The 24,497-nt window shown below is 40.4% G+C and overlaps 1 protein-coding gene across 1 annotated transcript in view; it reads right to left on the bottom strand.

Annotated features, from left to right (window-relative positions):
• Positions 1-24,497, bottom strand: part of LOC133526535 (neuropeptide CCHamide-1 receptor) — a 300,559-nt gene that overhangs the window by 52,358 nt on the left and 223,704 nt on the right. Inside the window, exon 4 of the mRNA XM_061863212.1 lies at positions 86-216. Within this exon, the coding sequence (XP_061719196.1) occupies positions 86-216 (131 nt within the window). The remainder of the gene's footprint in view (positions 1-85; positions 217-24,497) is intronic.

Raw genomic sequence — 24,497 nt, forward strand, 5'->3', positions numbered from 1 at the left:
ACTATCAAGCGGGCCGTGTGCTTGTTTATTACTGACGTAGTATAAAAAAAATGAAATCATTCATAAAGTGGTAAGTCAATATTACCTGTGTAGTAGGATTGACAACAAATGTCCTCACGTAGGAGCCCACATACGCCGGCGTGGCGAGCATCGCAGCCAGCAACCAGATACCAATCGCTGTGGCCACCGTTAGTCTGGTAGCACGTTTGCTACCACCTGTAACAAAATGAAAGGAACAATTTAGTGAAGTATAATAGCTTTTCGATCCTAGCCCTTTTTTTTTTTTTTTTTTTTTTTTTTGACCCAGGGGGAGTCCGTTATGGATCCCACTGGCACGGGAGAAGCCGAGTGGGTAAGTCCGACTCCCATGGACTAAACCCCCTGGAGTGTTCCACCGCGCGCTTTGTGGACGGGGTTTCGGGAACGCGATTGTAGACTTTTGATACCCCGTCGGCGTTGCCATTACGGGCTCGTCTTTTGTGGCTGCTGCAGCAGCCTACTCCGCTGAAGACGCCTCGGAACACTTGAGGGCCTTCCAGCTCGGAACCTCTTTAGGCGGGCTCCCATGCTCCCGGCCCATCACCCGCAGGTTCCCGTTAAGGCGGCATCATTCGGGCTGCGTATGCCCTTAGACGCCGACCTGGCCTCCTACGGCGCTGAGGGAGCGAATTCGGATCGTCCTCGCGCATTCTCTCTGCAGCCTCCTTTTGCGACAGGACGGTGACGCTAAAGGAGGCCACTGCCGCCCACGCTTCCTCACTGCTGAGCATGCGGCGTATTAGCGCCGGCAGCGAGAGGTCTCCTCCTAAGGCCGAGGACAGGATAGCGCGAGGCTCCGCCCAAGCAGGGCACTCTTCGCGCGTGTGTTGCGCCGTGTCCACGGCTCCTCCATCGCAATGATGGCACGCTGTCGTCGGCTCCCTTCCCAACCTCTCACACAGGTATTACCAGCCGAAACAGCCGTGCCCCGTTAGGAGCTGCGTGAGATGGAAGGAGGGTGCGCCATGCTTGCGTTCGACCCATTCTTTCAAAACGGGCCGAACAGCGGCCACCAGGTCCCGGCTAGCTCCCGGGATTTCCAGACGCTCTGACCACTGCTGGTAGAGGACGTCTCGCGCCTCTTCACGCCACTGGCGGACCTAACGAGGGGCAGGCCAGTTCTCCTCCCTCCTTGCTGCTAGCACCCGCCAATAGACCGCGGACTGAACCTTGGCTTCAAGATCCCATGGCGGGCTCCCAGCTAGCAGGCCGGCTGCTGCGTGCGAGTTGTCGCGGTACGCTCGAGCCACCCTGAGAGCTATGGCCCGCTGCGGCCGGCGCAATAGGGCCGCACTCCGAGGACTCAGGGTATCCGCCCATATTGGCGCCCCGTAGAGCGCCATTGAGCGCACCACACCCAGATATAGCCTCCTGCAGGCTCCTCCTGGACCGCCTAGATTTGGGAGGATACCCACTAGGCCAGACCTGTTTCAACCCTTGGTTAACAATCTGCTATATAAAACTAAGAACTAAAAACACATTATGGCTTCAATAGTAAGCACACAATCCCGCAGTGTGAGGGAGCCGATAGCCGAACCGCTGGGATTTGACACCTTTCGGCTAAAACTTCGCCTTGGTGAAGGTCGCTAGACGTTCAGTCGGAATGCTCAAATATAATTTTATAGCGTGGTGTGGCGGGGATCCCTGGAGATTTCTCGTGAGGACATTTTAATTTTAATATTTTTAATTCATTGGCTACTACACTATTATCATCAACATTAAGGCGAAGGGTATAAGGGCAAGCTCTTTCCATACAAACTTTAAGCGCGTTTTTATTCGTTTGTGTTTGCGCTACAGTTATTATTTCTGGTAAATATGCTTAATTTTCTGTTAGCTAGGGCTTGATGTATTTTTTTTTAATAAAGAAAAATTTCTACATCAAGTTCTGCGTATATCCAATATATACAAGCGAAAAATGAAATTAAATGCTATAGTGCCAAAACTAACGAATAAAACTTGCACAAGGTTTGAATGGAGAATGCCTTGCCTTACCCTGCGCCTTAATGTCAATCAAATTTTGCAGAGTCAACGTCACTGCCACTTTGCACATGCACATTGCAGATTGTGGTGTTTATAGATTATAGACCGCGGGCCAGGAGCATATATCGTCAGTCATCGTCTCCCGGCTGATACTTTGTCAGATGATAGTTTAGGTATATGCTGTTTTAAATTAAAAAATCGTCAGCCGGTTGTATCAAGGTGGAAAGACCGTTAGCAGTAAAAATGAACATGTAAAAAATACGCGCCTTACCTCTCTATGTACGCAAAGTATGCGGGTAAATTGCGATATCCGTTTATTTGAAACGCCTGATGGAATGCTACATGCAAAGTTTGATGATTTTTTTATACTATCATGAAAAGGTAAAGCGCCTATTTTTTAGATAATCATGCGACCAGCTGACGTTCTTACTACCATGTCCATGATACAACCAGCTGACGATTTTTTTAACCAACGATAGCTTCTGAACTATCATCTGAAAAAGTATCAAACAAAACACATGTGATGGACACAGGGGATGACAAAATTTTTTTTTACGTGTTTCGGTGGCTACCATTCCTCAACCCACCAACGGAGCAGCTGCTGACGTCCACGAGGGTTCATCGTACACAGCCGTTAACTATACGAATTTTCGCTCGGGAGGCGATTGGTAATGGAAAGCTATTCCTGGCTCGCGGTCTATTAAGATAACTCTTCGTTGTCTAAGTACTCTCAACACAAGCCTTATTGAGCTTACTGTGGGACTTAGTCAATTTGTGTAATAAAGTCCTATAATATTTATTTATTTATTTTATTTATTTATAACTCTTACTATATTATAAAGCCACGGATAGACTAGGGACAATTGTCACCTTATGATGTCGAGCAAAGTCAGGCAACGTCACGGCTCTTCACCCGACGTCACTGGCCACTACAAGTAATTTAAGCTTTGTTGGATCGCATCGCCAACTAACTGATTCGCAGTTTGGCAGCACAGAAACCTAAATTTAAATGATGTTTTTTAATTATACGTATTTTCCATTTGTTTTAAAATAACAAGTAAAAACTATTTTGACACTCATAGGAACATGTCATATCTTCCTGATTGAGGGTGAAAATACTTAATTATGTTAAAAATTCTTTAACATTTTTCTATTGGATGCCCCAGGTACCGCTAGAGCAACAGGATGGGGGCGGGTCTGCGCGAATTGCGAGTCAACAATTGGCGAGAAGTCGCACTTGACCGAGAAAAGTGGCGCTATCTTGTGTCGGAGGCCAAGTCTCATTTTGAGTCGCAGAGTCAACGGAGTAAGTAAGTAATTATATTCAGTACCTAACAAAGTTTTATTTTTACACGCGTATCATACGACCGACGGTTATCGCACTATAAAATCCTCTCTGTACAATAAAGGTAACAACTTTAAACGTTTCAAAAGCTTACAGGAGTTAGTTAAACAGATTTTCAATATAAAAGTTTCCGTGCCAAAGCATAAAAGAGTTAATATTCGTAGTTTATACCTGGATTTGACACCTGATGCGGGATCAATATTAAAGCATAATATTCAGGCATTCGGTCCAGTGAATTTTTGAATCGGTTCGCTTGGTCGTGACAAAATGGCGGGGCAAAAATATAATTTCCGCAGTCAACAAAATAAAATGAATGGTAGGCAAGATATATTGGACGGTTAGAATTTTTATAACAGCATTTTTTTCCGGGTCCATGTGTTAGTTAGTTAGTTAGTGCTTCTGGGCATTTTCCGCAAATCGACAACCATTGTGCCTATTTTGCGTGAAACGAGGTAGCGCTACTCTAACCACCCCAGCTCCTCCACGAAGCCTAGCAAAGTTTTCAGGTTGCTAATTGCCTCTCCTAGTGTGCACGGAGTCCCTAGGTATTTGTTCCTGTATACTTCTACCTGTTTGCAGTCTAGGAGAATATGTCTTGTTGTTTCTTCTTCTTCCATGCACGCTCTGCACATTTTCGGGTCCATGACAGTCAATCCCGATTTAAGCTGGTCGGTTTTGTCATGGTATATATCCTCGTAAAACCTATTTTCGGGACAAGGGAAATAAGGACCCATTGTCTTAAAAATATGACATTTCTTTTAAATTTTGAGGTTCCAATATAAGCTTTTATTATCTTTGAATTTTCTTTGTGAGCCGTTATAACTAAATAATTTTGTCCTAATAATAGGGCAATGAGCCTTACGAGGATCTGGCACTGACACAACAATGCTTAGTCACAATAAACTTACAGACAACATAAAGAACAGACTTGGAGCGCAAATTGTTAGTGTAAGTTTACAAATTCCACTGTTAAGTTGATGAAATAGTAGTCTGCGCCTCTAGCACGGTCGCATTTTTATTACTTGTCACTATGCCTGTCACTTTCACACTTACCTACATACTTGTTATAACGTGACTTAAAACTAAACCTTAAAACCTAAATAACCAAACTAAAAGTACGACTAAACATAAAATACCTCCCCCAGCGGTGGTAGCATGATTCTATTTCTATCACTTGTCACTATGCCCGTCACTTTCGCACTTACATACTTGTTAGAACGTGACAGGCATGGTGACAAATGATAAAGAGCCGACCATCTTAGCCCTACTGAACGAATACAACAGACATCGTGACAGTGCTCCAGCCGCTGGAGTATTTAGACGCTTAAACAACCCGAAACGAAAGTTCAAGAACTTATTTCAAAAGGCTTCTACCGTACAGAGTAAATAATTCTTCCAGCGAATACCACAATGAAGAAATTATTTATCCTCATTTGTTTGTACCTATCGCATTAATTACTGTTGCCCTCTGGCCGTCCCTTGAACCTTGTACAATTCTTATTTGTGGGATAAATAGGCAAACAGCGGTGAATTAGTGGCCTATTCCGGTAACTTTATAGGAATTTCTTAACTTATACATCGTTCCAGAGTAACAAGGAGGTCGTAATTTACTTGTATTTATTGCTTTGTAGCTCTGTTCAGACAAATGAAAGCAACGAAGATGATATTCCCTTGGCGTCCGGAGTATATCGCCTCACCGCATCAATCTACCGCATAATGACAGATTGCTGTCTGATTTTTAATGGCCTTGAAAAAGTTTTTCGACCTGTATGTTTGTATATATGTTTATTCGCGATTATCTTGCGTTTGGCTGAACCGTTTTTCATACGGTTTTCAGAAAAGTATTGTATTATTTATATTCATGTCTGCCCTTTAAAGCCTCCGCTAGCTGGCGCGGGTGCAGGGAGCGGACGAGCGGGTTAACGAATAATAGTATGAGCGACGCTAACGCTAACTGAAGCGGACGCGTGCGGCGGATTTCACCTACAAATAGCACCCGCGTGCGTGCGCACGCGGCGGGCGTCCGCGTCAGCTATCGTAGGCCCTTATCGTTAGGCTTTAACTTGTAGTAGAAGTAGTATTAACTTTACCCACAACACAGCAGGTTTACAAAAATAAATTACAGTAATGGAAGTACAAAAACAAACTTATCCCTATAAGGGATCTCTTCCAGCCCTCAAGGTTGCCCTGTCGCATTGTACGTGTACTGACATCTTCATATCTAGGTCTATCTTCGCGCAAAATTGATGTTGAGCGTCAAGATGACCTTTTTGCGGCGAGGTCCTGCCAACACGTAGAATCAATGTATTCATATTTGTATTAAATCTTTCAATTCCTCGCAAGCACATCCTTATCCTCCAACGAATGAGTAGAATTCAGTCTTACGGTGTTCGCTAGCTGGCGTGGTTGCACGTAGTGGTTGCGCGAGTTAAAGAAAAATAGTATGTAAGGTGGGCCACAACCACAATGGTTACCGAGTTCCCACGGAACACCATAGATGGTTCAGGCCGAGGTGCAGGCAGATCGAAAAGGAGATTTCGGGATGACTTGGATGCATTTTGTCAGGATTGGCAGGAAAGTACAAACGACAGGGTTGAGTGGAGGAAACGAGAGGAGGCCTTTGCCCAACAGTGGGACACTAAATTAGGCTAAAAAAAAAAGCATGAGCAACGCTAATTGGCGCTCGCGAACGCGTGCGACAAATTTTACCTACAATGTCACCCGCGTACGTGTGCCCACCCCGTGCACCCGCGCCAGTTAGCGGACGTCCTTAGAAAAGCGACGATCCTCCAGTCAAAGGACATGACCTCCCATCTGAGCTATCTTAGCATGATGAGCCGCATTGCCGATGCAAAAACAGCCATTTAAAAAGCAATAAAAAGTACATACGTTAAATTGTTGTTTATTTATACATAGTTTCTAAATATTGATGTCATATTATATGTACTAGCTATTCTGAAGCGATGAGTTTGTGAAGCGCTAGGAATAATAAACCTGGAATCATTAGCATTAATGTTTAATCCAGAAACGGGGTAGCGTGTCCCGCCAAGTTCAAAGAAAAAGGAACTGGCGACACGACGCAACCGTGTGTAAGAAGAGATTCTTAGTAAAAAGACGTACAACGCGCTGCAAGATGCTCGAGATTGTAATGTGCATGATACTTACTGGTCGCCCGTTTAGCCTATTCTGACAGAATGGTAACTACACTAATTACGGAACGCTGCACTGAGTATGGACCGGCATTCTCATGGCCGATTTTTTTTATTGTATTTAATTGTTGGACATGTAATATCTCATATCGTTTGATGTTTGTATTAGTATGACAGCTGTTAAGGTTAAACGTCACAGCTATAAATTCTACGATTCAATTGAAACAGCAGTAAAAGTTTACAACCCATATATTTAAGGATGCGAATCAAGCCATAAATGAAATGGATAAGTTTTATTATTCGCCTATACCGATTACGAGTGGTTACTAGACTTGTCAAGTTCCGCTCCTATAAACTATCATATTTGGTTGAGGAGCCCAAGAGGGGATTTTTGTAGTTACTCGACCGCGTCAGATTAAGATATGAGTGATATCTTGTAACGCCGTGGGGTCTATCCTAACCACTTTTAGCCATCTATTTTGATCCGTTGGTTGGTGAGGGGTGAGGGGCAAGTGGGTTCAACGAATCGTCAAGCACATTGTGAATTTGGTCATTTTAGAGCAAATTCATGCTATAATTGTGCTATTACTACATTTGACTATTATTTGTACGCATTTCCTTAATTTGTCAGTTACAATGTGAAAATCAGGCGTCGAACTTATCATGATCGTGAGATTAAGGAAATGCGTACAAATACTTGACAGATTAAGTTATAGAAAAATTGTAGTATTAACTTAGACCAAAACGACCAAAGCCACAATCTATTTGACGATGTTTTTAACAAATTTAAAAATCTGTAGAGGCTTTCCTGCTCGCTGGAAAAGAAAACTTTATACAATCTTTTTTTCTTCCTGTCATTCTAAATCGGACTCGAAATCTTTCGAGTCCAATAGGCCTCCACGACGCTTTAGTAACTACATATTTAGCGTCGCCGGCTCCCCAGCTATTATCTATTCAGCACATTTGTTAAGCTTTATTTTTACATCTCAGAACATATAATACTAGTGACTCTGTGAGCTGTAGAGCTCGCGATAACGATGATCTGAAGTGCTATATACTCTACTGGCATATGACTTGAATATTGACACCCCTAAATAGCCGAAAGGTATAGTGCCATACATTAGAAAGACAGCATGATTTGTTCCTGAATCGCTGTCAAACTTCTGTATAGTAGGAAGTGTAATTTCTGTACGATAGTATTACTATTTATTCTGTGAAATCACCAAGAGTATCGTATTGCCTAGCTGAGTATCTTATACGACGCTTATTAAAGCACTAATGAGCTTCCTTTTTGTCTTAAAAATCTAACCTCACTTAAATAAATTAAACACCATCTCTAAAAATACATTTGCTCATTACGGTCGACGTTATTCGAAACGAAACAAGCTGTTTCCATTGACGATGGCGGTAACACAAAAGGCTTAATTCATTATGGTAATGATATCTTGTATAAAGGCGCGCCTCTAATCATGTTGCGATGTTTTGAATGGTTGGTTCAGGCTGGTTTTGATTGAATTGGCTTATAAGTAGTATCCAGAATATTGGAAGTATTTTCGACCTGTCATAGTGAGTTCTTTTCTAATCCCGGTACAGGTACAACGTAACGATAAAGAGTCAGACAAAATTTGAAAAAAAAAATTTAAGCAATATTATAAACATCATCTCTTGCATCTGGGGTCGACTTGCCAACTAATCCCGAGAATTGACTTATTTGGATTAGTCCGATTTTCACTGAAAAGAGACTGGTAAATATCAAATGATATATCGTAAATAGGTTCCGAAAAACTCACTGATTGGTACGAGCGGGAGTTTGTTAGGGTTCAGTAGTCAACTAGGAACCCTTATAGTTTCGCCATGTCAGTCTGTCTGTCTGTCTGTCCGTCTGTCCGAGGCTTTGCCCCGTGGTCGTTAGTGCTAGAAAGCTGAAATTTGGCATGGATATATAAATCAATAAAGCCGACAAAGTCGTAGAATAAAATTTTTTTTTAGGGTACCTCCCCTACACGTGGGATATCGTTTGAAAGGTCTTTCAAAAATAAAAAGGGTCTTCAACAAACATTTTTTGATAAAAATAATATATTCGGCAATAATCGATCCGAAAGAAAATAAAATGTGTCCCCCTCGCCTCTAACTTTTGAACCATAGGTCTAAAAAATATGAAAAAAAAAATCGTGGAAGTAGAGCTTAAAAAAGACATTAAATGAAAACTATAGCGGACATGATCAGTTTAGCTGTTGAGTTATCGCAAAAAGTTTCCCCTTCATAGTAAAAAGACGTAATATCCAGAGTTCATCCCTTGGTTAATAATCTCCTATACTTTAAGCTCCAGTTTAGCTTATTATGACGGAAAACTAACTACGGAACCCTACTCTGAGTATGGTCCGATATGCTCTTGTTTTTTATTTGGGTTTGTACACGCCACCTCCGGATTGATCGCTTTTTCGATATATAATTTTTAATTTTTAGTAGTTTTAGGAGTTTTTAATAGCAACATCACAACTATAAGACGGATTCTAACAGACAAATTACTTGAGTGAGCGAGTCGTATGTGTTGGCATATTATTGTATTATTGTATCGATTAACGTATTAAGTTTACTAATAAGTTTTGGTTTCTTTGTTCAATTTTGGATCTATGGACTGGATCTATCGAGAATGAAGGAGTATATAATATAATAAGTATTAATATTTAAAAATATTAGTGGTATCACGTTGTAACAAAAAAAAGAAAAAAAATCTAGTGCTAACCACCAATTATCTGTTAACCTGTTGCTACCGGTGGGAACCTATAATTGGCTCTTTGTCTCTATATATATAACTATTGTACAATTTATAGCTGTTGGTTCTCCGAACAATAAATAAATAAATCAATAAATAAAAATAATTCTAACCATTTTTCAAAATATATATTGTGTTGAAGCACAGCATTCACTTAAAGGAAATGGCAAAGGGTCCAATAATTGACATTCTGACCTTATGCCTATAAAATTATATCCTCCTAAGTCCCAGAATCGTTAGTTTCGTTTTTGAATTCGGAACCTTATTTAATCAAAGTTAAAATTACGTTTTGGAATAAAGCCTTTATAAGCGCCTCTGGGACGCAGGAGTAATCTCCACGACCTAACCTAACCTGAACTACGCCGTGGATCTGAAGGTATCATATTTTTGAATTTATGTTCATGAGTTACGTCATATTTACTTAATAGGTACTAATTGGGTACTTGACACATGTTGAATATTATAACAAAATTTAGTTAAATTTATAGAAAATGAGCCATCCATTTAAAAAATTATATTGAGATTATAAAAAAATTCAATGCTCCGAAATTATTATTTTTTTACTTTCGAAAATAGAAAAGAAAATGGTACCATTCGATTCCTTACATTTTATTGAAAAATAAATTGTATAACAACTATACACATAAACGCAATATTTCAGGGTCAAAATGGCAATTTCCTTGATCTTCCATATTTAGGACAGACTTATATGACGTGACGTCACATCACCTTATCATTTTGTTACAGGCGTTTCAATCGTCGATTGCAAGCGTCAGACTAACTCTCATTTCTGATCTTTGTGTTGCTTAAATGCCATGAGTCCTATATAGACATTTGATCCTCAGTAAAATCAAGATCGTTTGACATTATTTACAAAAAACAGTCAAGTAGCCAATTGGAGGAACTCTACTGTCCTGTTGAATTGGATGTGTTGACAACGTTGACGTGCATGTCAATGCCTAGTGTTTGCTGATTGGATGGCCCACTTAATTTCGCTTCACCCAAAATTAGTTGTTACTAGGCTTTATTATTTTCAGAGACCAAGGGTGATACGAGTAAAGATAAATACGATAAATTAGATAGCAAATAAAGAAACAAACAAACTAGGCAGTTGTTTACGATCTGAAAATATCTTGTATATTGAAAGTGGAAACAATGTAAAGCGAACAAAGATGAATGTACGACACAAATGTACTCTATTTTTGCATCGGTAAAATGAAGTGTAGGTAAACATTTCCTGTACATTGAAATTGTAGAGGCCACATAGATAGAACGTTCTAGTTTTGCAATGTAACGACAGCACTTCACTGTACTCGTAATGCACTGAGTACATTCAAGTGCTGTCGTTGCTTATCATTTTGACGTTTAAATTGGGCTCTTATCTGCCTATACGGGGTGTTATATCGAAATGGAAGCATTACACGGGCTGTCCCGTATGAACGCATTATATTTCCTGTGTTGAGACTTTTTTTTCAGCGTTAAAAACAGGCGATTATTTTTCTGTGCATATTTTTGAGCATTAGTCGCGGAAAAGGAAACTCTTGTACCACGGTACACAATTTCATGGAATGCTCAAAAATTTGGGACAGTGATGAAAAACTAGAGGCTCTATGAGATAGCTACATTTATTTTTAGTTCCTTATTGTCTGGTCAGTTTTTGAGAAAAGCTCAGGGACAGACAGTTACATTTTGTATGGAAATTTAGGACTATAAACGCATTTTATGGAACTAGTGCATGCAAAATGAATTCAAAATAAGTCTATCCACTCAGTTTTTTTGCAAACTTTGCAATGGTACCTGACACATTTCTTACAAATGAAAAATAAATGCATTTCCCATTGAAAGTAGAAATAAGTAGTTTTGATTGTTTTGTTTATTCGCAGTATTGGTGGTAGTAGTTATTATAATTATAACGCTTCCGAATTTTAGATATTTACGTCAAACGTGCTCCGAAAAACGCATTTAACCAATTTTCAACACCGAAGTGATCCCATAAGTCCTCTTAATTGTACTAAAAAGAAAATGGTTTCATCCCCACTTCTTAGATACATGGCTCACCAAGAATCAGCCGGCATCTCGCTCGTTTCTTCCTAGAATTTGCAGAATGTGGAATGAGTTACCCCCTGAGCTATTTCCTTTGCGCTTCGACATGGGATTCTTCAAGAATTTTTTTATATTAAGGGTTCTCATGGGTCAGCAACGCTTAAGTGTCTCCTCTGATGTTGCTTATATTCATGGGCGACGATGACCGCTTTCAATCACATAAAAAAATATTTCAACTTTTCATTCCCGGAAGGAGAGGATCAACGTCAGTGAGAATCGTTGCGCATTTCATTCGTACCTATTGGTAAGAGATGCGTTGTGAGATTAATCAAACTGAGATGAGAAAGACTACTACAGAGAAGAGAAGAAAGGAAACAGTTACATCCTCCGTTTCCTGCAGCATGCATGAACCAGCAATGCTGCGCAGAAATGCAACTGCATGCATCGCAACTGGAATGTAGCATTAATGCTGCTCCAAATGCTTTGCAATGTTTGATTTGGAAATGTCAAACTTGTAATTTAATCAGCAGCCGGCAATATTCGCAATTCAAATGTGCTCGCAGAATGCGACTAGAATTGCATATGTGGCGCGTTTGCATCGAATACTGGCCTGAAATAATCTGGATGAAGTTTCGAATTGCTCCATTTGTGACGTTTCAACGATGGTTGACGTTTACCCTACTTCGAATGACATCCGAAACCACAGGTCTAGAATGAAGCTTTTTTATACTACGTCGGTGGTAAACAAATACATGGCCCGCCTGATGATAAGCTGTGTCCGTAGCCTATGTACGCCTGCAACTCCAGAGGAGTTACATGCACGTTGCCGACCCCAACACTTCGCACCCTCGTTCAGCTCTGGCAACCTTACTCACCGGCAGGAATACAACACTATGAGTAGGGTCTAGTGTTATTTGACTGCAGTTTTCTGTAAGGTGGAGGTACTTCCCTAGTTGGGCTCTGCTCTAGATCTGGAATGACATCCACTGTGCTGTGCCCTACCACACAAAGCGTATGCTGACACGCAGGCGACGCAGTTCCAGGCAGCGCTGTGCACAGCAGGTTTTGTAAAGTATGGAACATCCTTTAGCTATGCACACTGCGGGACAAGGACGTTCCATACTTTACAAAATATGCTTTGCCTGTGCTGCGTGGAACTGCGTCGCCTGCGACTCAGTATACGTTTAGCTTCTCTTTTACACGTAGTTAAAGGATATGTCTTTTGGGACATAAAGATAATTAAAGTGTGCAAAAAGGAAGGCATAAGCCATGTATATGAACATTTCACGAGTGCAAAAGAGGTAGCATAATACAAATGAAGCCTAAGTTGCCACACTTTGTCATTGAAAATGCTATTCAGAGTAGCTTGGTCCATCTCTAGAACGCGACATTTCCGACGAAGTGTATCATGCGATACGGTCACGTCCAGATGAGGCCACCCGATAAACAGGCCAATTCAAGTTTTAGCTATTCGATCTGTTGCTAAACAACAACAACAAACAGATCAAATAACTAAAACTCGAATTACCCTTTAAATATCTGGAATGAATGCCCTAAAACTTTTCTTCTGTTATTGACACAATCTACCGCAGACATCGAAAATTTAAATTTCATTATCTATTCATTCTGATACCTATATTCGAGCGATAGTCAGTCGAAGAGTCAGATATCGAAATTTTGATCTTAAATTTTTGTGGTAAAGTTTCAAGGTTTTCGGCGTGGATCCGCACGCATGACTGTGATAACCGCGTAAGCATGCAATAAATTTCCTATAGATGATGAAGCCTTAATCGACATTGTAGGCGACGCACATATATATTAAGTAAACTGTATCCTAGGTTTATTACTTTAATTTTAATTGGTTAAATTTGGTACATGTAATGCCATCTAGTGCAAATTATTTTAATTAAAGCTACATAAAAACAATGGAAGGTAGCGAGTCCAAGTCATGCGCTGCACCTATATGTAACTATAAGGTAGTTGTACAATTCCAAAATTGACACCCGCCGCGTTGGCTCCTCGCTCGCCCCACAGTTTTTTGGCCTTGTATTTTGCGAATATACGCCTTTCATTTAACCTGTCACCTACAATAAAGTGGTCTTCGAACCTGATCTGTGCTAATGTGATGTACAGAACTCCGGTGCAATTGTCGCAGGTTAAAACTCGTAAACAATACCGCCGCGAACTCGAGCGAATAAAATTGCAAATGGCGAGTACATCGAGCAAAGCGCCCGCGGAACCTATAGTTAATAAGCTCCTAAACCTCGGCACCGATGGTGACAATGTGAAACAGCCGAAGGATGTGGAACAAGTGAAAATGCAAACACCAAAAAGTGTACGTAGTTCTATTTCGTCAGCAAAGTCGAAGTTGTCTACGTCATCATCCATTGCAAAACGTAAGCAATTGGAATTTGAAGCCGCTCAAGCCAAGGCCCAGATTGAGCTGGCCCTTATTGATAAAAAGCTAGAAGCTGATCTAGCCCAAGTTGACGCCGAAGAAGCGCAGAGTGATAGTGAGCGCGGTAGTGAAGCGAACGGAGGCGCGCCTAGCAACAGAGCGCAGGCTAACGTCGAACAATGGTTGAGTCAAGGTCACGACGAAACTACTTACATACCGCAGCCTGATGTGCCATATCAGCCACAGCAGCAAGCACTGCCACCTAACCCTGCACCAGCACCCGTCAACTTACCTATAGTCCAGCAACCCGATGTTCCAAGTGACAGCATTCGAGAACTAGCGCTTACCTTGAAGGATATCATGACGAACTCGTCAGCCAAGCGTGAGGATCGTTTGCTCAGCCGCCTGTCTACGCCACGTGACTTACCAATTTTCAGTGGCGACAGCGTCGAATGGTTGCACTTTAAGAAGTCTTATACGGAATCTACTCGTGTCTGTGAGTTCAGTGAGTCTGAGAACCTGGAGAGACTACGCAAAGCACTGCGAGGCGACGCCAAGGACACGGTTACCGCTCTGCTGATCGGTAATACCCCGCCCGCAGCCGTCATGGAAGCTCTCGAATTAAGGTTTGGCCGATCGGATGTCATCATCATGAACCTTACGACGCAGCTGAAGAAGCTACCTTCGTTACCCACGTCATACCAACATGACCTAATTGATTTTTCAATCAAAGTTAACAACTGCGTAGCAACAATAGGTGCGCTAAATAAGCCAGATTATCTACGCAGCCCCGAGCTCGCATCAGCTGTTCTTAGCAAGTTACCAAGCACTTTGATTGGCAAATGGACCGATTTCGCATACAAAAAGTTAGATGAAGATCAGCCTAAGTTGACCCTGATCTCCGAATTTCTTAAACAAGAAGCACAAATGTTATCACTAGTTGGAATGACACAGGTACGTGAACAGAGTAAGCCGAGTGAAATAAAAACTACAACAAAATACTCAAGTGATAACAAAGGCCGTATTAATCGACCTATATTAACAACAAAAGCCGTCGAGGAAAACAAAGATTGTAAATTTTGTTCGAAAGGATTTCACCCGCTGCCAGAGTGCCGTGTGTTCAAACGCGCCATGCGCCGTGATAGATGGAAGTTCATCAAATCTCAAGGACTTTGTTACTGTTGTCTGACGTCACGACACGACAGAGACACATGCCCCGCGCCCGTGTGCGACATAGATGGTTGTGGACTCGCACACCACAAGATGCTACACTGGAAGAAGCCTACGTCATCACAATCAGCTGACGCGGTCGTCGACCCGCCGCCCGAGCCGGCCCCAGCGCAGGCTCAACAGCCGGTCCCCGAGCCGGCGCCCTCGGCCCCCGACACCGTGGCACATGTTACATCGGATTGTGCTAAGCCTTCTTCTGCAGATAACGTTATGTTAAAAGTAGTGTCAGTGCGATTGCGTGGACCTAAAGGTACCGTAAGTACATACGCGCTTCTGGACGATGCCGCTTCAGTGTCTATGATAGACTCTAACCTAGCAGACGAGTTAGGTCTTAAATGTGAACAACCGCGTTCTATAAAGTTTACCGATGCGTTTGGACTGGAAGTGTACCAATCAGCTGTACCGACCGTTATCGCTCAGATAAGTGGACAAAACAATAACAATAGTTATGACATTAAGTTGCGTAAAGTGTCTAAATTAAATTTACCAGCACAAAACTTATCTGTAATTAACAGTTTAAATTGTAAACGTTTATCTCATATTAAGGATTATGTGTGTAAAAGTCGAGTTGTACCTCGCATTCTTATTGGGGAAGATAATTATTTCTTAATCGCTCCGATTGAAATCATTCATGGTAGTGAAACCGAGCCCTATGGATCTCTGTGCAAGTTAGGTTGGTCAATTCATGGCAATTGTCGTCGCACTCACTCTAACGTTGCCAATGTGTTCCATCTCAGTCACACGGACAGCGAGAATATTGGTGAATTAAATGATTTAATTAAACATTCTTTTTCCCTAGACTCCATAGGAATTTCAACCTTACGCCGTGAAAATAGCGATCATTTAAGGGCATTGCAGATACTAGAAGATTCAGCGCGCCTTATCGGGAATCAATGGGAGGTTGGTCTGCCGTTCAAGAAGGACGTATTCACCATGCCAGATACACGCGAAGCTGCCTTTACGCGACTACAGTCTTTAATGCGCAAATTTGCTAAAGACTACGCGTACGCAGATCGCTACCGAATGGAGGTAAACAAGCTGTTTGCCGCTGGTTATGCACGTGAGCTCAAGGAAAATGAACTTTCGGCCGACCGCATATGGTATCTCCCGCACTTCGGAATTCAAAATCCCAACAAACCTGGTAAGTTGAGACTTGTTTATGATTGTGCTGCAAAAGTAAATGGGAATTGTCTTAATAGTTATTTATTAACGGGACCAGATTTATATAATTCACTTATGGGAATTATGCTCAGGTTTCGCGAGAATAAAATAGTTATAATTGGGGACATTAAAGACATGTTTTTAAGGGTGAAAATAAGGCCGGAAGATCAACACGTACTTCGTTTTTTATGGCAGGAATCTCCGGGCGTACCCGTAAAAACATGTGTTATGCAAAGTCTATTGTTTGGTGCCACTTGCAGTCCTTTTATAGCTCAATTCATTAAGAATAAAAATGCATCTAAGTTTGATGATTTATATCCGGAGGCGGTAAATGTTATTGTAAATAGTCATTATATGGATGATTGTTTATATTCAACTAGCAGTGTAGAAAATGCAGTTAAGTTGGTTGAACAAATTACTCTTATTCACAAGAGCGGTGGATTTGAGATACGAAACTGGTCCAGCAATAGTAAGGAGGTATTGAAAAATATACCTACTGACACGCTCGCGCAAACAGCTGTTCACTTCAAGGACGGAGTCATGAACACAACCGAGCGCACATTAGGGTTAATGTTTCATCCCTCAGATGATTCTTTTGGATTCAAAATTTCATTTAATCGGGTCCCACAGGAAATATTAAATGGATCTGAGGCTCCTACGAAAGCAAAAATGCTTAGTCTCATCATGTCGGTATATGACCTTCACGGTTTTTTGTCGCCTTTTATTATAAAGAGCAAAATAATATTTCAGAACGTTCACCGCAGTGGCGTGGATTGGAACAACCACATCCGACCGGAAGAGCACGCGTGCTGGGTAAGGTGGCTCGACGAGCTTAAACTACTAGCTTCGCTACGCATACCACGGCACTACGCTGACGCGGGACCATGGACGCGATGCTATGACGATTCGGCGGATGGGGTAAGTGACCCCACCATTATAAGTACCGAATTGCATGCTTTTTGTGATGCCAGCAGTAAGGCATATGCCGCTGTTGCTTATTGGCGTTTTGTTCGCTCAGATGGAACTCTCAATATCTGTTTTGTGGCGAGTAAAAGCAGAGTGACCCCACTTCGTCCGGTATCCATACCGAGATTAGAGCTTCAAGGTTGTTTGCTCGCTGCTCGTCTTGCCGCCACAATACAGAACGAGCACAAAGATATCAAGCCAAACAAGAGGTATTTTTGGACGGATTCAAATACCGCCCTCCAATGGATTCGCAGTGACCCTAGAGACTATAAACCATACGTCGCTCACCGCCTCGGTGAGATTGACGAGTTGACTACTGCATCAGAGTGGCGTTACGTGCCCACGTCCTTGAACGTAGCTGACGTGGCCACTCGTGAGGATGCGCCACCACTGCAGTTCGATGATGTATGGTTCCAGGGGCCTAGGTTCTTGCGTGACCGTGAAAGTGAGTGGCCCAAGGATCTTAAGAGTTCTAAGCAGCTCGAAGAGGCTCTTTGTGAACGTAAGGTTATTAACGTCGTATCTTCGGCCGACTGTACTAGTACGTTGCCGGTACCTAACGAAAATAAATTTTCGTCGTGGATTCGATTACTTATGACAACTGCACGGGTATTGCTATTTATTAAAAAATGTCAACGTAAATGCAATCGAATCGACACCGGGCTGGTACAATCGGCGGAGAACCTGTTAATTAAAAAATGTCAACATGATTCTTTTCTTGCAGAAATTGATTGTTTAAGGAAAAATAAGCCGTTATCGAAAGATAGCCGGCTACTGCAGTTAACACCTTATCTTGACGATGCGGGCCTACTACGGGTAGGAGGCCGCATCGACAAGACTGTGGGTGTCAAGGAGTCTACGAAGAGGCCTGTGATTCTTGATGGCAAACATCGAATCACCAGACTGCTCGTAGAATACTACCACAGACGAGCACTGCACAGAGCTCAAGAACTAGTAGTTAATGGACTAAGGCAACGCTATTGGATTCTCCAATTGCGGCCAACTGTGCGCGCAGTCGTAGCTCATTGTCTGTTGTGCAGATATCGTCGCGCCGTGCCGCAGCCACAGCGCATGGGTGACCTGCCAGCTGCCCGGCTGCAGCACAACCGTCGTCCGTTTTCGTTCACCGGAATCGACTTTTTTGGCCCAATGGAGGTCACAGTAGGTCGTGGTAGGCAAAAACGCTATGGCATGTTATTTACTTGTCTTACAGTTCGAGCCGTTCACGTCGAAATAACGGAAAGCCTTACTACTGATTCGACCATAATGGGTTTAAGACGAATGATAGCACGCAGAGGCGCCCCTACTGTGATCTACTGCGATAATGGGACAAATCTTAAAGGTGCTGATTTAGAACTAAAGCGCAGTATCGCTGAGCTAGACAGCGATGTGCTGCGCCATGATGGACTCGTAAGAGGAATCGAGTGGAAATTCATTCCTCCAGGCGCTCCAGAAATGGGAGGCGCGTGGGAGCGCATGGTGCGCACTGTTAAATCATCCCTGCGAGCTGTACTCAAGGAACGCGCACCACGCCCAGAGACGCTCTCAACATTGATGGCGGAGGTTGAGGCCCTGGTTAATAGCCGTCCTATCACGTACGTATCAACGGACCCCAATTATCCTGAAGCTCTGACTCCCAATCATTTTTTGATTGGCACGTCATCAAACGGACCAGCTTTTGGTAGGTACGACAACGAGGATCTCCAGCTCAAACGTCAGTGGCGGTTAGCGCAACGTCTAACTGATATGTTCTGGGCACGTTGGCTTAAGGAGTACTTGCCAACACTTCTTCCGCGACAGAAGTGGACGCGCGAAAGGCGTTCCTTACAGGTAGGAGATTATGTAATTTTAGTCGAACCTAACTTAGATCGTGGATCATGGCGGCACGGAATAGTGAGTGCGACACATACTGGTAACGATGGGCGCACTCGCGTTGTCGATGTCCGCACGCGTACGGGAATTTTACGCCGCCCCGTCACACGCGTCGCCTTACTTGCACCAGAGATGGCTCGTGATGACTAGTCATCACTAAGGGGGTGGGATTGTAGGCGACGCACATATATATTAAGTAAACTGTATCCTAGGTTTATTACTTTAATTTTAATTGGTTAAATTTGGTACATGTAATGCCATCTAGTGCAAATTATTTTAATTAAAGCTACATAAAAACAATGGAAGGTAGCGAGTCCAAGTCATGCGCTGCACCTATATGTAACTATAAGGTAGTTGTACAATTCCAAAATTGACACCCGCCGCGTTGGCTCCTCGCTCGCCCCACAGTTTTTTGGCCTTGTATTTTGCGAATATACGCCTTTCATTTAACCTGTCACCTACAGACATTAATACCTAATTAATGTCGGTCTCGTAGCTATATGATTTTCGGTTATACTCATAGATAAATCTCTCCGTTGTAAGTAATAGAGGCCCTCAAGAGCCGTAATTTTCGCCCCAGTTCCCATGGGCACACCGTATTTTCCGCCGCTGGGATCGGCAAATTTATAGTTATAAAAGTTACGATAGGACACTTTATTTTTGGCCTGACCCTGATATGGCATCGAAATTACATTAAATAAAACAATTCGATTACTTTTTTACTATGAAGTCCAATGTGTAATGTTAAGTTATAGTTCAATTCGTTCGTAAAGGCATTCTTTGAACTTCAGAAACTGATGAAAAGGTTGCATTTTATCTACATGTGCTCATGTTGGCTGATAGAATGGACTTTTAGGTGATTTTGATTAATTACCTAATATTGGATAACATAGTTCTCTAAATTATTGCTGAAAATTATATTACCGGATATCATTTCGTAATCAATTATTGGCATAATTTCATTTTGCTGAATGATCAAGTGGCAACTCTACACAATAATTAGTTTGATTTACCAACCTGCATACCTAACTTTTAGCAACTGTATGTTTGGCTATCAACATCAAAACGACACTGTTTTAAAACGCAACGTTTTAGGGTAGCAGAATCACTTCGTAAGTCTAATATAAAATTTATTAGGTTTATTTTTGAAATTTAACATCGTAAGATGCAAAAAATGTCGGTTCTGGTCGCACTTGATCTAACACTGTTGTTGGTCGCACTTGACCTAACGCGCTCCTCCTCGCTTCGCTCGTCGTCGCACCTATCTTGATTCTGTCAAATGACTAGCCCCCTCGTAAAACAAATAAATAATATCATCGTTCAAACTCACCCTATCCTTCATTCATCCTATCTAAACTTACTTTGGTGTCATACTACTGTCTTGGTGCTTTCTTAAGTTTAATTAAACTACTTGTTATTATTACTAGTCCTTAAATTATTATTTGTCTGCATATGTTGAGAAATAATGTTACGAGTATTTCATAATTATTAGAACTTAAAGTAAAGGGCAGTCGAATCGGGAAGTTTGCAATGTCTTATAATTATTGTAGCCAAATAAATGTGCTAATGGTATAAGAAACCAAAAAGTTGATTTTGTTAAAAAAATAACCGTTTTATTAAGAGTTCAGTAAAAAGTGCCCATTTATCCCCTACCTCCCTTATAATTATTGTACTAAGCTCTTTCCCAAAAATTACCTACCGAAGTTTGAGAAAAATTAATTTATTTCTGTCTTCTGTAGCCTATGTCAGATGTAGTTAACATTATAGGTAAAATGGAGATAAATTTTACCCAAGCAGCAGGCACATTGCCTGCCTACTGAGGATATTTTAGAGCATAAGTATTTGAGGAAAAGCAATTTCATATTTCTGCTTGCTACGGCAGTCATTGCTCATTACATCCCATCCTGCAAAATGATTACTATAAGTTAGACGACAGAGGCTGCCAGGCAGCAATTTATTTTCTCTGCTCCATTCTGAGGGATCATAATTTCCTCACTCTAATGGATTGAAAGACAAATGTGACTTACGAAATTAGGGGCATTTCTGTAACTAAGGGCTGCGGATACCATTCCCTTCGTTTTACACGCAATTTCACTCCTAATCCTAATTACTAGGGTGGCCCTTATTTGGCAAAGTTATATTTTTCTACGGGACATCCGCTAAATGTAAAATCTACCACTATAAGAGCAACATAATGTTTTTTTCAGAATTTTTTAATACATTTTAGGGGTCACTCTTCGGACCCTCCATATAAGATCTATTTTTTTTTTCAAATTAAAACAAAAAATATTACTTTGTTAATCTTCGAAAAGATAACGTGGTAGTCGATCAGTGCTAGCCCGTTATACTTACTTGCATATTTTCTTCAGATGTCGTAGAGAGGCGAAACACGAGTCGAGTTTTGTACTTTTGGTGGTGGGTTGTTGTATTTATTTTCGCAGTGGGAGGGTGGGAACATTAATTGAATGTAAAAATACGCAAGCAAGTATAACGGGTTTAGCACTGATTGACTTGCACGTTATCTGTTCACGGATTAGCAAAGTAATATGTTTTGTTTTAATTGGTAAGGATTTCCGCAAAGTAACGCCTGATTATATAATTTTTTTTATGATAGTTTTAACATTAAGCGGGTGCGTCGTAGAAAAAATAACTTCGATGAAATAAGGACCACCCTACTTATTACCTAGTAATGGATTATGACCTTAAATGACGGAAACGTTTGTCAGAATTTGGGTCAGCCTGGTTTTCAGATGGTCTACTGCAAACACCAAAGTTCGCAAATTGTGAACATTTTTCTCTGTCAATCTAATTGCGCCTCAATTGGAGTAAAAGAGAAAGCCCTCAGCGCCATCAAGATCCATAATCTCTGGAATGCGTGGAGTACACTGAGTACACTCCCTACACTCCTTGATGCTTTAAAAAAATCATACTTTTAAATTGACGTAAAAAAAGATATGGCCGTTTATGACTCAAAAAAACAATATTTGGACACTCTCAAGGGAATCAAATTTTATAGTTGACTTCGAACTATGAAATATGGCAAGTAAAGCCTGACCAGTAATATGATTACGCGCCATAATGCAGAATTTCATTGGAACTAGATTTTTCATACCAAACTGAATTGTCACTCTATTCATGAGAATAACAGCAACCTCTTGACAATGATCATATATTTCTGGTCAGGCATTCATATCATCTTATACTACTTACAGGGAAAACTCTGAAAACTACATTGGTAATTAAATCATAAAAAATATAGGTAGATGTACCTACAAACTTGTACGGAACCCTCGGGTAAGTCCGGTACGGAAACCTAGTGTTGGTAGGAACTTGAGTATTTTTAGTCTAAATTGAAGAACTCGACTTGTTTTTACGAGACTCAGAGCTTTAAAAACTTCTGAGTCTTTTAAGTCCCGAGTCGAGTCCCTTGTTGAGTATTTTTAAGCGCAACTCAAAAGAACTCGAGTTTCCGAATAAAGACTCAGTCAACAATTTTATAGGTTTTACCTAAATAACAGTAAAGGAAATAGGCGATATTGTACGGTTTATGTTATGTATATCCAAGAATTCTACATAAAGACAAGGCATTTCGAAGTTATTTGTAAAAAAATTACAAGTTCTCCGAAAAGGACTCAATTCTCTACAAAAAGACTCGAGTCTCTAATAAGTTGAAAATAATTCGAGTTTCGTCTTAAGTATAAATTATAAGAGTCTAAAAAACTGAGTCGAGTCTTAATCAACACTACGGAAACCGGAAACTAAATACCTAAAAATTGGTAGGTGAATACTCGACTGAAAAGCTCTTTATTATATCAAGATTGCATGTATAAAATACTTTTTTTTATTACTTTAGTTGAGGATATTAAGGTTTTGGTTTTACTACTTCGGTAAACTTTATAAATTCGATTTTCTTGTACATATGTTTAGGTTAACATTTCGCACAAATCTCTTAATGCAAAGTTCAAACGATCGTCTCAGTTAATTGAATTCTGATTGGCAAATTAATTGAATGTCTATAGCATTATCTGTTACCAAAGATGAAATCAGCAGATTTCAAACAGTTTTTGTATAAGACAGAGCAATTATGAATAGTGAATATTAAATAATATTTTGTTTGTATTCGTCATATTAAATAAGAGCGATATGCAAGATAGAAATCTGATTCATAATACCTAAAGGTTGATCTGTTTGACAACAATAATAACTGAATATTTCGCTATTCCAAAAATTAAGTGCAGTACACAGTAAACAACTATACACCATGGGTCAATTAAACCCGACAGAATTTAACCAGGCATTCCTGAAGTCATAAGGAGCAAAAAATGTTACATGAGTTTTGGCAAAAAAAAAAAATTATTTAGCAAAAAAAAAAATTTTTTCAGAAAAAAAAAATGCTTTTTCTGCACACAACATGTAATTTAATTTAACACCTTGGCGAAAAAAAAATACAACGAATAATTAATGTTTTTGTTTAATTTACAAATAAAAATGAAGGTTTGCTTTAAAACTTTAATGTCCGTCAGTAGGTATGTCTAAACCAAGTCACATAGAGGCAGCGTTACAGCAAAAAGGCGATTTCCTAAATTATAACAGTTTTTTTTTCAAAAATTTGTATTAAGTTCGGTGGAATTCTGACATCTCCTGGTGATGTCAGGCAAAAAAATACTCCTTGCATTTGTGGTGAGAATTACAAGCCAAAATAAAACATTGCAAATATATTTTGACATGCTTATTTTAAATTACAATCATCATAATACTTTATTCGTGAAAGTTAATTTAATTTTAAAGTGCACAATTCGGACATGAGAAAATATCAGGTATTTTTCTGGGGTGAAAAATAATTGTTACTGGTATCATTCTAACGACTTTCATATATCGTAAACCTTTGGACTAAAACTATATTTTTTATACTTTCTCGTCTCGTTTTAAACAAAAAATTATATGCATCTTCTGTTAGAAGAATTTAAATAATGTTCTCCATCTTGTATGTAGTGATATGTATTAGTTTATCTTTTGTATATAATAGTATTTGATCATAGTTTTGTGGGTTTATTTTTATTATGTTTAAATGTATGTATAATATTTAAACGGTTAAATAATTTATGAATATCTTCTGCACCAACATATAATGTCTCTGTTTGACCCAATGGTTGACTGGTAGAGAATGCCTTTTGGCCACCATTTGTACATTTTTCTTTGTTTGTGCAATAAAGTTTAAATAAATAAATAAAAATATATTCAAGTGAATTTGTTTATACCGTGGCAGCTCCAGCTATACTCCCTAAGTAACCTCTTTTTACCATATCTGGCCATTGCGATATAATTATGATAAGTGTCAATGTCAGGTGCTTAATATTATTGTCATTCTTTGCATTTTCCTAAAAGCAAAAAGTATTTTAACAGTGACATTTTCGTCAATATATAAACGTCAATAGATAATGATGTCATTCAGTACAAATTAAGCTTAAGCTAAACTAAAACTAACAAACTACTCAAAGAGGTCCCCGCGAGTTGTTCCCGGCGCAAAGGTGCCCATCA

The sequence above is a fragment of the Cydia pomonella genome, chromosome 16 (genome assembly GCF_033807575.1).
Source record: "Cydia pomonella isolate Wapato2018A chromosome 16, ilCydPomo1, whole genome shotgun sequence".
Taxonomy (NCBI): Eukaryota; Metazoa; Arthropoda; class Insecta; order Lepidoptera; family Tortricidae; genus Cydia; species Cydia pomonella.